Source organism: Heliconius melpomene, chromosome 20 (assembly GCF_056956725.1).
Source record: "Heliconius melpomene rosina isolate 202511_hmr_F chromosome 20, ASM5695672v1, whole genome shotgun sequence".
Taxonomy (NCBI): Eukaryota; Metazoa; Arthropoda; class Insecta; order Lepidoptera; family Nymphalidae; genus Heliconius; species Heliconius melpomene.
Genome location: NC_140408.1, coordinates 8,496,397 through 8,511,491, shown reverse-complemented (window position 1 = coordinate 8,511,491; position 15,095 = coordinate 8,496,397). Strand labels below are relative to the sequence as shown.

General features: G+C 29.8%; 1 protein-coding gene across 1 annotated transcript; it reads left to right on the top strand.

Annotated features, from left to right (window-relative positions):
• The first annotated feature begins 1,646 nt into the window (after window positions 1-1,646).
• On the top strand, window positions 1,647-14,906 carry fng (Fringe glycosyltransferase). Its single transcript, XM_085204922.1, has 8 exons — window positions 1,647-2,075; window positions 5,071-5,119; window positions 5,609-5,711; window positions 12,368-12,515; window positions 12,828-12,913; window positions 13,022-13,092; window positions 13,478-13,655; window positions 13,929-14,906. The coding sequence occupies exons 1-8, from the start codon at window positions 1,788-1,790 to the stop codon at window positions 13,981-13,983; spliced, it is 978 nt and encodes a 325-aa protein (XP_085061048.1). The 5' UTR covers window positions 1,647-1,787; the 3' UTR covers window positions 13,984-14,906.
• The last annotated feature ends 189 nt before the right edge of the window (window positions 14,907-15,095 follow it).

The following is a 15,095-nucleotide window of genomic DNA, read 5'->3' as shown; positions in this document are numbered from 1 at the left end:
ATCCGGCATAGTATCCACCAACCTTTAAAAAGGACGACCACGACCGCTTTGTCAAGAGTGAATCGACAAAGAAGAAGAAGAATAGTATCTTTTTAAATTAGCGATATGAATTGATTTCTTTGTTCTCGCCATGCAAAATGGGCTTACATAAAGCTTACCAAGCTAAAGATTGGTGAAATTGAACGCTGTGTCGCCGCCACTACCGTCGACTACTCCGGCAGATTACTTGACGTGATGGAGGTATTTAAATGTGAATCTACCATATTTCTTTTTAATCATAAGTTACACGAAATTTTCTTTTTGTAGAATATCTTCTACTTTTATTGCCTTATGGCCATTGCAGTGGTACTTACAAAAATGTACATTTTATATAATGTTACTTTTACCAGAATTATTAATTACGTTAAGCCTCCGATATAATTAGTTAAAGAGACGAAGAATACGATCGGTTAGACATTGCTACGTTATGCATTTCAATTAAAAACGTTATAAAAACTGACCGACGTGGGTTTGAATTCTAATTAGCCGATCACAAGCTACAAGCCAGCTACATTGGCTTAATGAAATCTGGAGCCATAAAAAGAATTATGGGCGGACAGGCTTCATTATTTATTGCAATATTTTTATATTGCACTTTCAAAAATATATTACTTTATAGTTAATTACGTATAAGAAACTCTTTGGTCAGAATATGCTGCTGGACATCTCAGTTGCAACATACGCTCCTGTCTTATAGAAAAAAGAATTTAATTAACACTTTCAAATTGTGTCTCTAGCTTTTTTTATTTAATTAATTATGAATATAAAAAATATGATAACCACGACTACTAAAACTCATCTTTTACCAGTTTCTCTAATTTTTTTTACTATTGTTTGAACAATCGATAAATGTGAAACAAAACCTGTTATATTTCGTGTAAAAACTAACCTGATCTTTATATATACAGGTGGTATCATTGTATTCTTACAGCCCTCATTTTATCGCCATCATTGTTTTCTTACAACTCCTGCAATGTAATACCAAGAACTATTTAAAGCTTTGCGATCATTGCGACATGCGATCTTTTCCATTATAAAAATATTTTTATTACTCGTAACATATAAAATAAACAATAATACGAAAAAATATTAAAGTTATTTTAATATTTGAAATATTATAATAATATATAAATATAATTTGAAATATCTATATAATACAGGTTTATTAAAATTAATTCGACTTGAACATGTCATAAATTCTTTAAATATTAATATGTACACGAAAAAAGTGTTTTAAAATGCTACTTAAACAAGTAACTTGATGCCATAGAGGATCCGTGAAAATATAAAATATAAAAAAAACATATTTACTACAATCAAGAATATTATTGTTAAATGAAGAATGTTAGTCTTACAAATAAATCAAAGCTTAAAAATCAAAGCCGATTATCTGTTTCTATATAAAAACATGTGCACAATATATGTAGATGCACCGATGAAGGTAACAATTACGTGAGCCATTGACACGCGTGTCGCTGCCGGCGGTTAGACCGGCGCGCGCGCAGGTAAGCTTAGAGGAAGGGAGAGGGCACCATGGGACCTCTCCCTTCCTCTAAGCGTGGAGGGGCTGCGCAAGCGCGGGCGTATTTGCCGCCTGTGCTACATTTTTATTCAGTTTATAACCGTTCTCTGGCGCTACAAGTGTTTTTGCGTTCTTCAACCGTTTTGTATTTCGATAAGAAAGTGCAACAGATGAGTGACAAAACTTAGTTACGTACATCGGCGCTGTGGCGCCAGCCGGCTCAGCCATGGGTGGGCGTAGGATAATTAAGGCTGTGGCCCTCCTCATAGCTTTAGGATACAGCAGTTTACTTGTTTATCAAGGTGGAGTGAATTTTAACTTCCAAGAAAGTCGGTCAGTGCAAGTTGCCGATTTATCTATAGAACCCGTGACGAAAACCAGTATTTTTGACAGTGGCCAAAGTAAAAATATTACTTTGGATGATGTTTTTATAAGTGTTAAGACAACTAAACATTATCAAAATACAAGACTGCCAGTAATATTGAAGACGTGGTTCCAATTAGCGAAGGAACAGGTAAGATTACTTTTTTAGTAACCGACAATATATTTCTTTTCTATACTAATTTATATTTAATTTACTTCATAACAAGTTTGTTGAATATTTTTATTTCTTTAATAACCGCTTTAGTTAGTAATATTATTATGAAACCGAAAAATAAACTAAAAGAAAAATATACAAATAAATATGTATCTTCAATATGAATTCAACGCTAAGATTATTTTATACAAACATACAAGAACACTTGTTCTAAATTGATAACAAACAGCTGGTGCTTCGTTATAAGTATCTAATAAGTATATTGGGACAGTAGACAATAACCAAAACGACAAGATGTCATTTATGATAAAAACTTTAAATGTAGCTAAGATTTTAAATAATAAAGTATTATTTATTCACTAGCGGCCAGCCCGCGGCTTCGTCCGCTTGAACTAAACAATTATTTATTTACTAATCTTAATTTTTGTATTCTTGTAACATTATCACTTTAAAGATAATATTTATACATTGAAAATTAAAATTTCAAACAATTTTGTCAAATATAATACTTTATTAAATTGATATAACTTTTTATTTATAAGCCGATTAAAGTAAAACAAATACTAAATGTTAGGGAACCAAGGCGAAAGCCCGGCGTTGAGTTACGCCACTCAACGCGCAATACGTCGAAAATTTCGGCGGAAAGTATTGAACGGAGTTAAAACACTTCTTAAGACCTAGTATACAGCGTCAAAATTATTTTTTATAATAAATGTTAAAGAAGTTTTCCAAGATACAATAATGAAAACTGTATTTAAATCGGTTAAACCGTTATTGAGATTACCGTACACGGTAAAATGCACAGAAATACAAACAGACAAAATGATTATTATTTTTTGTGTTTCATTAAAATTGGTTATTCTTACATTTGTAACATAATAAACGGAAAATAATTTCATTTACGTATTATACTGAGCATCAAGATTGCGAGTTTGTATTTTAATGTCAACATTTTGTAGTTATACGAGAAACTTCTTAATTTTATTCACTTATCTCTTCATCAGTGATGGGTTATCCAGCATCCAAAATAATTTTAAGAAACATCTGCCAAAAGTCGTCGTTAAAAACCTGATATCTAAATTATACAAGTAACGAACTTGTCCCACAAGATGTGTTGTTGGGGATCAGTGCGTGATAAGAATAAAACTTGACACTGTCATTTAATACGTCACTGTAATTTAGAATAATAAAAGTGAAGCAGTAAATATTAAAATAATCGTATTCTTTTTAAATTGCTTTTAAAATTTACGAGGGCACGAGCTAGAGATACGGATAGTTTATTGAGGATAAATAAAACATACAAAACTATATTTCTTTTATTTTCTTTTCATTTTATTGTTATTTTAACGTAAGTGTTAATTTTATTTAATTTCAACACAAAATTACAAAACAGCACAAATACTATTTCATTTAGCCACGACAGTTTCAATAAAGCATCTAGAATCTAACAATAGACAACTGGTTGGGGTCAAGCGTGAGCAATACCTCGTTTAGCTCGTTTTCTGAATCTGGAGCGTGCATAATCGCCCGTTAATCCCGCTCGAAGGACCAACATAAATAACTATTGTACACGGGCCCTGCGCTTGCGCAGCGCGTGGCACGAGCGCGCTCGCCACGTGACCGGACTGTTGCCTTGCTTTCACCCTTTTTTGTATAAATGTGAGCTTATCGTTTTTGATTTATGTGATGATTAAGAATAGTTTGACGTTTGGATATTTTGAATGAGAATTGTAAAAAAAATTTTAGTTGTAGTTTTGTTTTTTTTTTTAAACTTGTAAATTAACTTATTATTAAATCTTTGGAGCTCTACAGAAATAACTTCTTAATGCTTTATCTTCGACTCTTTAACTAATGGCCGAGAGTATCAATATAAATCAAATGAGAAAATAAGACAGTTACGGCTGTATAGTCATTTAAACAGAATGCTATATATCCTTCTATAGCACTTAAGCTATAAAAATAGTTTAAAGCATTACTTGACTGGCGCAGGAGCACAATCGTGTTGTAAAAGAAACAGGTTGTTGGTTCGATTCCCACTCGGAGAAATAAAATATTTAATATTTACATTTTTTCGCTCCGGCTCAATATGCAAAACCTTCATAATTCCGCAGAAAATAAATAAATAAAAATATAAAAGAAAAAAAAAATAAATAAATAAAAGAAAATAAAGTGTTTTAGCCCTTTGTTTATACATGCGGGATACAGCGGGAATCTGAAAAAAAAACATTACTATGTTATTATATTAACATGAAAAATATACATGTTTTAATTTGTTTTCATTCAGTACTACATTTTCATAATAAACGTAAAACAAGTTAATTAAGAAATATTAATGGTTCTGAGAGTAATTATAATATCGTAACGAAGATATAATTTATTTAAAATATGATATTTCAGCATGCCATAATATTTTTTTTTATTTAAGCTGCCAGCCAGAGTTTTGAGAAGTGAAAAGTTTGTTTAGCTATGCCAATGCATTCCTAGTATACCTTATCTGTGAGATAAACTTAGATAATATTAACTTTATCATTAGTAAGTTTTGTTGCTCTCTGTGGTCGGGTTAACTAGAAGTTTATTTCAATACGTTGTGATATACTTATTATTAACATTCTATAGTTAGTTGTTTTTAAATATTAAAATGATTATATTTAAATAGCATGAGGCTAGTCGTGTAGCTGGAGCAGAAGTTGACTGTGGGTTCGATGCCCACTCGAGGAAAATGAAATATTTAATATTTTCATTCAGTATTAAGGCACTGTTAAGACAATTCCGTTTCTCACTTACCGAAATTTTTAAAAAGTAAAATAAAAATATTGACGCGTGCGTTGCGGCAATAGAAAAATAGGGCGGATAGCGTGGAACGGAAAGTGTTAACTCTTACTTGCTTACCTTTTTCTATCCTGATACGCAGAAAAGACGGAAACCAGAACTATAAAAAGCTAAAAAATGAATTACCTTTTCCTTGTTTCAGACATGGTTCTTCACTGATATAGATAACAAACAACTGCAGGACCAAACAAGTAAGTAAACGTACTAAAATATAATACTTATGAAGACACCAAAAAATGTCGTAAAATAAAGCGTATCTACTGCAGTTAGACTTTAATTTAAATATTTATTAAATTTATTAAATTTAAACATAATAATATAGACCATATTATTAGGTTTAAATATTTATTAAATTCATCCAATTTTAGGATTGAACATAAAATGAAATTGAATATTATAACTCTACCTTTACATTCTATTTTTCCCAACTTTGTGAAAAGCAGCGTAATAAACATTATTTTTACAAACTTTTGAAACACCAGCCATATCTCTAACTGAATGGGAGGTACTCTCCTATCTCGTATATATGAGAACGCTCGGTGCCGTCAAACTTTGAAAATTTCAAATCTCAATTCAAAGCAGTAGCAATTGAGCTCGATACTTCATAATTATTGTCCCAATGTAAATTGAACCTTGTACATTCGGAATACAGTTGTAAACTGTTAACTTTTTCCCACCAGACGGCCACATGGTAAACACCAAGTGCTCGGCGTCACATCAGCGCAAACACCTCTGTTGCAAAATGTCCGTGGAATATGACCACTTTTTGGATAGCGGTAAAAAGTAAGTACTTCAATATGTATATTATTAAGCTACACGGTTCTGAAATTGCCACTAATTTTTAATGTAAGCACGTGTTAGGTGTACGTTGTAACTTTTTTCATTTTCAATGCAACGAAAAATTTTAGGTGCTTTAAAATTATATGTTTTAAATTGAAGGTATCATAGAAAGTAGAAATATTATTTATTGCCTTATTAGTGCATCTGTGCAATCGTTCTCTTTATTGTTAGGAAATCGATTGAATTAAGAAGAAAGAAATATTTATATATACTCGTATCTTGTTCATACAAATAGATGAAACAGTTTTAAGGCATAATACATACCTATTCTTATTATAACATAAACAATATTTGTTTTTAATGGTGCAGACAAAAATACTAAAAAGCAGGATAAATAAAAAATATAAAACGTATTTTGTTTTACCATAACAGAAAAAATAAATATTATGTATATAAAAGTTTTCCTAAATTGAGAATCCGAACCCTATACCCTAATATTACATACTATTACTTATTACATGTACCTACAGCCAGACATGTCCACTGCACTAAAATGGCGTCTACGGATAAAGCTTAGTCACATATAAAATTAAGCTTCTTTCGAACAATCTATCTCTTGTCACTAAGAAATAAATGTTCTAAGCTATTAAAAAGCAATTAAACTTTTTGTTTATATCATTATAATTATGATGATAGTAATTAATCAACGTTAATCATAAGATACTATAACAACTCTACAATTAATGCAGGACGTGACCGTTTTCGTAGCGATTTAAAGTATATATGCGATGACGTCATAAAATAACAATAAAAATACATCTTATACAAGAAAATATGAAAATAAAATAAGTATATAGTAGGAAAAATTAAGCTCAGAAAAGTTATAAGCTTTGGTTACATTTTTATATCGAACTATTTACTTACCTTTACATATTGTCTATGTTAGTTTTTTTTAGTAAAATTTGACTAATGATATCTAATAATTTTTTTTTTTTTTGTCTTTATGTTTTTATCCAGAATAACTATATGGGGAACGTAAGTGATCGAATAGGAACGAAGTGAAGCGAATGCTAACAAAATAAAAATAACTATATCAGAGTTACTAGAGAGAACTTTATGTTAAGAAGACACGCCATTGTCCATTTTTAGCTCAAATTCGAAACATTTAATAGCGGTTCTCAACGCTGCCCTTTGTTTTACCAAAGCGGGAAAAGGAAAATAATTCAATAACATAAATGAACGGGAACTCAACCTGCTACCATCGTATTTACTACCAGACAGACCACGCCAACTTAAAATCATAATAAAATATACGGTCGAATTGATAACCTCCTTTTCTTACAGAAGTTGGTTAAAAATATAATTTAATATAATCTTTATATAATTAATCTAATAATATATTCTTAAAATTTATCTCATCAAATCACAATTAAATACTCCGCGTATGTTAATTAATTAAAACAACAACAAGTAAAATATTTTGTTCAAATAAAGCAATTCGACGTTTAAAAGCTTCTATAAAATATTTACTTAAATATTTCTGAAAGCAAACTAATTCATTAATGTATTCCGAAAACCGGCCGGTTTATATTGAAGTTGTATTCGTTTCTGTTATTAGTAAAAACAAAACGCTTTTAACTACTGTTTTGACAGGTTACTGGGTAAATAATGAATATGAGCATTGTAAGAGGAGATTGTGGCGTTTGATTGTAAAGGCAGAATAGTGGGTTCAAACCCGTTCTAGGGGGACAGAATTATATTTATTTTTCTTATTTTTAACATTAGGCTTTCTTTATCCAGAATATACAATTTATATGTGAAATAAATATAAAAATATATATGTAAAAAATATTATTTGGAGAAAGTAATAACCGTTACGTATACTTATATTACTTATATAGAACGATGGGCTTAAGCGCGTCTCATTGGCCTTTATAAAACTGCATTTATCTAGCTTAACTGCATACAGCTTATATGCTTAATTCGTTTAAGGCTAATTGACCATATAATCCGCGTATCCCGCACACAGCAGGGTAGGCAGAGGGAACCCGAACTTTCTGCCGAATTCTGGAGGCTTTGCGTGTGGTAGAACTTGCTTTGTCTCGTTATATATATGTCAAGTTATAATAAAAATCCAGTAAAGAAATTTTTAAAAATCTTTTAATAGAAATGTTAAAAGAATGCAAGTTGCAAAAACAGTTTGCTCTCGTATTGTTCTTGGCGGTTAAGACGCTTCTACGAACTTAAGAAGGCTGCTTCCATATCTACCACATACGGCATCTACTAAATATACTGTACGGAATATTATTATATTTATTTAATTCAGTTTTATATATACTTAACTCATCTTTTTTATTTCTGGCTGCTATTTCTAATCAAATATCAACATGGTTTTTATTTGTCGAAAAATATATCATCAGCTTCACGCTGAATCCCGCACATAGCAGGGTAGGCAGACGGAACCTAGTGTTAAGACACTCCGTTCCTCACTTTGCGTGATGAGTGGCAGAACTCAACGCCGCGCTTTGCCACCAGAGCGAAGAAATGAATATAAACGTAAATAAATATTTCACTTCCTCGAGTGGGTATAATGGGTGGTTCCCATTTTATCTCATACATTGACTGACATGCGCGCTACTGTATGTAGCATAACCTAACGAATAGATGTGAATTAAACAGACCGAAACGAATACGTGTAAGGCCAATGCCGATTATTGTTATATGTCATTATAAGGCGTGTGAACTTGCAACCACTGCCTATATAATAATAATATATTGTTATGACAATAAATACCTCAGTAGGTATTTGCGATTTTTAGATATCTGTATTAATTTTGATAAAATGATATAAAACAAGTGTTAAAACACTACTCTACAGACTTACACGTTACGTACACTTAGGTCTACTTAGGTCTTGCTAAGAACATAACGGATTTTATTGTGATTTTAATTTTTAAAGCACAATATATTTTTTACGTTTTTTAAAGTGTTATTTTACACTTAGACTTTATTTTAATTGTAAAACGTATAAGAATGTAAATAAGTTGTAAAAAGCGTGTAAAATTTCAACGTCGCTTGATGAGAACGTATACACGGGTAGAGTTCAGGGTTAGTCACATAATATTTTATCCATTCATTTAATTTATCTTTTAAGTAATTCTCAATGAATTATATAAATAAATATTCTTACAATTATTACAAAAAAAATGTTTATTTATTTATTCTTAACTACACATAAGTTGTTTAATGTTAATAACATTCAAATACTCGACGCTTCCAACACCCCATAATGATCCCATGACAGAACTACCTGTTAAATTTACTTAGTTATCAAAGGCAACGGCTTCTAACTACCATTCAAGCTGTAGACCCTTTAATATGAGACCTCCAGGTTTAAATAAACAACACTAGTTAATGGTTTTTCGAGTGGACGTCTAATATTATTTTGGGCTTACAATAATTTTTACGCGTTCATTAAAGTAAAGAAATGCTTTGTTTGGTTTTTCTTTAAATTTGTTTTTTCACGTGGATTTTTGATTTGAAATATAATATAAATAGTGGAATAGAGACCATTGTGATGTAGTAGGTGACTGTTAACACGATAGTAGTGGATTCAATTTGATTATTTTTGTTTTCCTGCTCTAGCCTAAAATAGGACTAAGATTCATATTTCTAAAGCGTTAAGCAACATTTACACGAACGTATATTTTACATATTATATAAGAAATTAATTTCATTTCGATTTACACTTCTTTGAAAGGACGCAACTAATTTTAAGGCATTTTTCTTTAATTGCAAGTGCTTCACGAAGGTTTATACTCGTATTTGTATACTTTCTATTCATATGCACTAATATATTCTAACTAGACAAAGCCGCGCGATTTACACTAGTACGTATTTATATATTTAAATTTCTATGTCTTTAGAATAAAATATATACCTTCATCATCGAATAAATTGCCAATTTGCTATTTCAAATTAAACGCTTTATAGCGAATATAATAAAATTAAAACTGTCAGTGAAAATATTGCCTGGAATTATTGCCTCTATTGCTTAAGTGTAAAGTTTAATTTCCCTTGATGTAACATTAGGATCTTTTACAATAATATAATTTGCTTCATAGACATTTAATCATATTATTCACGCTTATTAAGCTATTGTAACTAAAATTATATTAAAAATAAAAAATATGTTACTTTTATTGAAATATAAATATAATCGTTTTTATAGCCGTTCATAGGAGTTTTTCAGCTTTACGTTTTACCCGTCCCTACCTACACTGCTATAAATACACAGATTTTTGTTTGCCATGATTGGCGTAACACAACGCCGTTTAGTCCTTGTCCAAAGCGGGAATTTGTACAGTCAGACACTGGCACAATGATGGCCTCAAAATATCTATTTGGCTTATTTGTGTCTTAAGAGATGTTAACAACAAAACTTGTAGTCACACTACACTAGATAACACTACTTTCTCTCTGTCAATCCCACTACGCTTTAAGTTTTTTTAAAAATAGGCTACTGGGCTATATATTTGGTACCATTTCGTAACCAACTTAATATTAAAAACCTGTAAAAATAATATTTTCTTCCAACAAGAGACGTAAATCTAACTAAAACACGCATATAAATGTATAACAGAGCTTCCAAATTGTATTCTAAGCGGAATTGGCGTTCTCTTTATTGGCCTCAGGTGGATATCCTGACTTGTGTAATGAGATAATGGTTTACATTCATATAAATTGATACTAGATGAGTACTTTTAAACAATGGATCATTTAAAATTTTCGTTACTTTTAATTTTTGTTATTTTTTTTACAAGGAATAATTAATTAATTAATAAATTACAAAGAGATATATTATTTGATTAAATTTACCATTAGTTAATGTTAACAAATACAGATAAATAACTTACTACGCCTAACTAGCTACGCCCGCTTGAACTATACGAATATTTATTAAATATATTTATGAAATTATTTTCAGTTTGTAATAGAGAGATGCGTTAAGCAAGCTCATTTTGGGTAACGTTTTCTAACAAACTTTGCAAATCGTTGCTTAGCAACGGTCGCTTAGCGACGGTTGTTATTAACAAATTAATAAGTATTTTAATATATTGATATATATCAAAAATATTACAAATAAGAGAAAAAAAAAGTATCCTATGTTCATCCCGAGACCGTCAAGTATCTCTCTATGAGTATTTTATCACAATTAAATTGGCGGTTTGGCCCTGTTTGCGTAAAAGACAGACAGACAGACAGAGTTACTTTCGAATTTATAATATAGGTATGGATTTACATATAATGCCTTAAATAATTTTACACTAACTACCCATACATAAGTATAAGGTACAAGCCTCATTTACATAACATAGTTTAATTCAAAATTCGACTACACCGCAAGCGGCTCGGTCAAAGGCACTTCTACATTCTCCACGTTTCCAGTTACAGTTTACGAGAGGTACCAATGTACGGAGGTTTGGAACTCGGAGTAACTCCAACATTAATCCCCCAGGATATTTACTGCCGCGGCTCTGCTCTGCTCTGTTAGAATACTCTTGGTGATCATTATTTAAAACTTTAATGCAGTATAAAAAGGAAATATGATAATTTGTTTTATATTGTTTTATTATATTTTTGTTTTATAGTATAAAAGCTAATATAAGTTTGCTTCATTTTTCATCCTTAGTGAAGGCTAATGGACACCAACGTTTCTTCTAATTAGATCGAGTGGAATTGAAAACCACTAATATCTCACATAATTCACGATTATACTAAAAAAATTAAAAATATATATATTTATATTATGGTAGAAATTAGCATATATTTTATATTGGAATATATTTATTGAAGACACGTATTTTAACAACTTATTGCTATAGACAACTTATAATATAAATTCATAACAAGATACCAAGGTTAACCACTAAATTCTCGAATGAACCTGATATGCAGAAATTGGATCCCTTATATTTTGTATGCAACCATTTGTCGTACGCCATCTTGCAATACAGCGTATCTGATTGCGCGGGCGCAGGTATTATTTGATAAAACCGTAATATCAGCAAATTATAAGCAGTATAATTTATACTTGTACTTAAAGGTCTTGGAACAATTTGTATCGACCGTAAAAGTACAATTATGTCATTGTCATTAATGGAATCTTGGATGGAGATGATGAAGTCTTCGCCTCTTTTTGGGTAATTCGCAAATATGACAACCGTAAAATGCTACCTGGTAATTTAAAGTAATTTTCTTAGGGAATTTACGTTCCAGTCTTAATACACAATTATTATTGGAAAGAAAAAGGATTATGTTTTTTTTAGTATTTTAAAATTAAATTTGTAAAAGTCTCCCTTCAGAGATAACAACATAAATAAGTTGTAAAAAGTGTAAAAGAATTTCAACGTAGCTTGATGAGGACGTGTAACTTAGCGGTCAGAATGCTTGGATGGGTTGGAGAGGCGCGGGTTCAAATCTGGCTATGTTATTTTTTTTATATGTTTTAATAGTTTATTAAATTTTAATTTGGATATCCTTGCCTATGCGTTTTTTATTATACTTTAAAATTTAAACAAATAGATTACAGCATATTTAAAATAATACACACTTAAATATGTTGTACGGTGTATTTTATATTATTTTTATTTCCATAGATGGTTCTGCCATTTCGATGATGATAACTATGTCAATATACCGCGACTGGTGTCCATATTACAAACGTACAACCACCAAGAGGATTGGTATCTCGGAAGAACATCCATCTATGAGCCTGTAAAAATATATAAGAAGCCAATTAGCAAGGTAAATAAACATTATTTTTAATATTAAGAAAAAACATTTAAATGCTAATATTTTACTATCTTTCACAATAATTTAAGTGTACATATTTCTCGAATTCTCTATAGAAATAATATATATTTAGTAGATCTTCAACTCTATTCCTTCTTCTTCTTCAATTTCAACTAAAATAGTTTCCGAGAACACTGCTTTACTTTCCATCCAAGATTTAAATCAGCGTCTGTCGTATTGCAGTTCAGCGCCAAATACGAAATATATTTTAAATATAAAATAAACGTTTAAAGAAATGTAATTAAATGAAACTATTTGTTGCAGTTGCTATTTTCTTTCTGGTTCGCAACTGGTGGAGCTGGATTTTGTATAAGCCGAAGTTTAGCTTTGAAAATGTTGCCAGTAGCGAGGTAAGAGAAAAAAATATATTTAATTTTAAATTTATTAGTAAAATCAGGAGAGTGAAGAAGAAATCTTTTTTCTTCATATTTTTAATAATTTTTTTGTTTTTGTTTTAGCGGTGGCAGATTTATAAGTATTTGTGAGGGTATTCGTCTTCCAGATGATGTCTCCATGGGATTCATTATAGGTATGAAATTCTTCTTCACTTATTAATTTTCATTAACGTTCATTTATTTAATAACAATTGGTGAATAATAATAAACATTATTTACTTTTTTTTTCCCAATTGCTACTTGAAACGTAGAAAATTTGATAATTTTAAATATAATATTCCAACAATAAAATATTCGGATTCGAATGAATAATCCTAGTTTAGGTGGAAACGAAATATCTTATCCCCTACCCTATTATGAACGGGATAAAAAACTACTAGCAGTTACACTGTAAAGCACCTACTAAACCAATAGGGCAGTCAAATGACAAATGTCTATCATCATTTTTATGATATCTGTCAAAATAGAACGCTAAGCGCCCAAATGAAAGAAGAAAGTAAATACAAAATTCCATTTCAGAACATCTTATGAAGAAAAATTTGACTCGAGTGCCAGAATTTCATTCTCACTTAGAGCAAATGAAACTCTTGATGCCGGAAACTTTCCGTGACCAAATATCCTTCAGTTATTCACACTCGAAGAGTGGTTGGAATGTTATAAACGTTCCCGGTTTCGATGTCAGATATGACCCAACTAGGTAAGATTTTTTTATGTAGTAACTTTTTAATAGTAATGTTTACTTAATATACTTTATCATATGATTTTTATGAAAAAAATATTTATATATTTTCTATTTTCAAGTGTAATTTGTACCACACTTATTATTCAGTATATTATTGAATAACAGTTATCGAAAAATTATATTTAACTTACTTTAAAGTTCTCCATTATATGGCTAATATAAAACAGAATAATCTTTCTAGTTTATCGAGTAAAAGTCAAGAGTTACAACATTTTCAATTTGTTTCAGATTCCTTTCACTGCACTGCTTCCTTTTTCCTCATTTTAAATTCTGTCCGAGGTAGTAAAGAATAATAGTAGTGTTAGTAGACATGTCAAAATAGATTTAGAGTTTATTTTACATTCCTATAAAAATAATATTAAACGTTCATTTTTAATCTAGATTTACTTATCTAGATTTATTTACAATATATTTAAAAAGATATAATAACGATATTTTAAAATTTTATATGAAATTGAAAAAAAAATAAGAATTTGAATAATTTAATACATTACTATAATATATTTTAAAATAGTGAGAGCATGAAAGTGTCTTATAGTTGTGTTGTTAATTATATTATTTTTTAGATTGTGATATTATTTTAGCAATCTTTTTGTTTAATTTGTAAAATATAAATTATTATCTACAATTCCAGATCAATATAGCTTTAGTATGTAAAAATACTTTAAGATATCCTAAAGTATTTGAATAAATAACAGCCTCTCTTGCAAAATGATCATTCATTTTTGTAATAATATTTGGAAAGCAAAAAGTTTGTCATAATCTGTCTACAGAAGAGACAAGCTTACAAAAAAATTGAAAAAGAAAACATTTAATTTCGTCGTGGCCGTTTTCAAGAAGTACGGCTTCCAACTCTGCTATCTTTATTTTTTAATATATTTTTCTTCAATCTATTCAAATTTATCTATTTAAATTAATAGCTTATATTTCACAAGACCAATGTCAAACAACTGTACTTTTAAAATTATCTAAAGAGAAACAAAACCAAGTTTAAACTAGGTACTATATGCAATCTCAGCTTGTTTTTGTTTAATGTAATTTAATGCCTTATAACAATATGAACTGTGATATTAGATCTTATTTAATTTTTAAGTTACGTTTATATAGATCTACTAATAAATAATATGTATTTGAATTTCTTTCAGTCAAAACTGTTATGACGTTGTTGAATAGGTTGTTTATAAAATAAACGAATATAATTTTATATTTATTTTGTTTTAATTTTGTATTATTCCTGTGTTTTATATAAAGGTGTTGATATATCAAGATATAGAAACAATAGACAACTGATACTAAAGTTTTATTGTATTTTAGAAATATCATTATTGAGTGCTATGGCCTAATATTTTCCTGTTATAATAAGATCTGGGAACTTGGGAAGTATATTCGAATTCA

What these genes read in the sequence shown, in the direction of transcription:
- fng (XM_085204922.1), top strand. Translation starts at nt 1,788, where the DNA reads ATGGGTGGGCGTAGGATAATTAAGGCTGTGGCCCTCCTCATAGCTTTA. An exon ending in TCCAATTAGCGAAGGAACAG is followed by an intron (nt 2,076 to 5,070) that starts GTAAGATTACTT and finishes TCCTTGTTTCAG; the next exon opens with ACATGGTTCTTCACTGATAT. An exon ending in TTTTTGGATAGCGGTAAAAA is followed by an intron (nt 5,712 to 12,367) that starts GTAAGTACTTCA and finishes TTATTTCCATAG; the next exon opens with ATGGTTCTGCCATTTCGATG.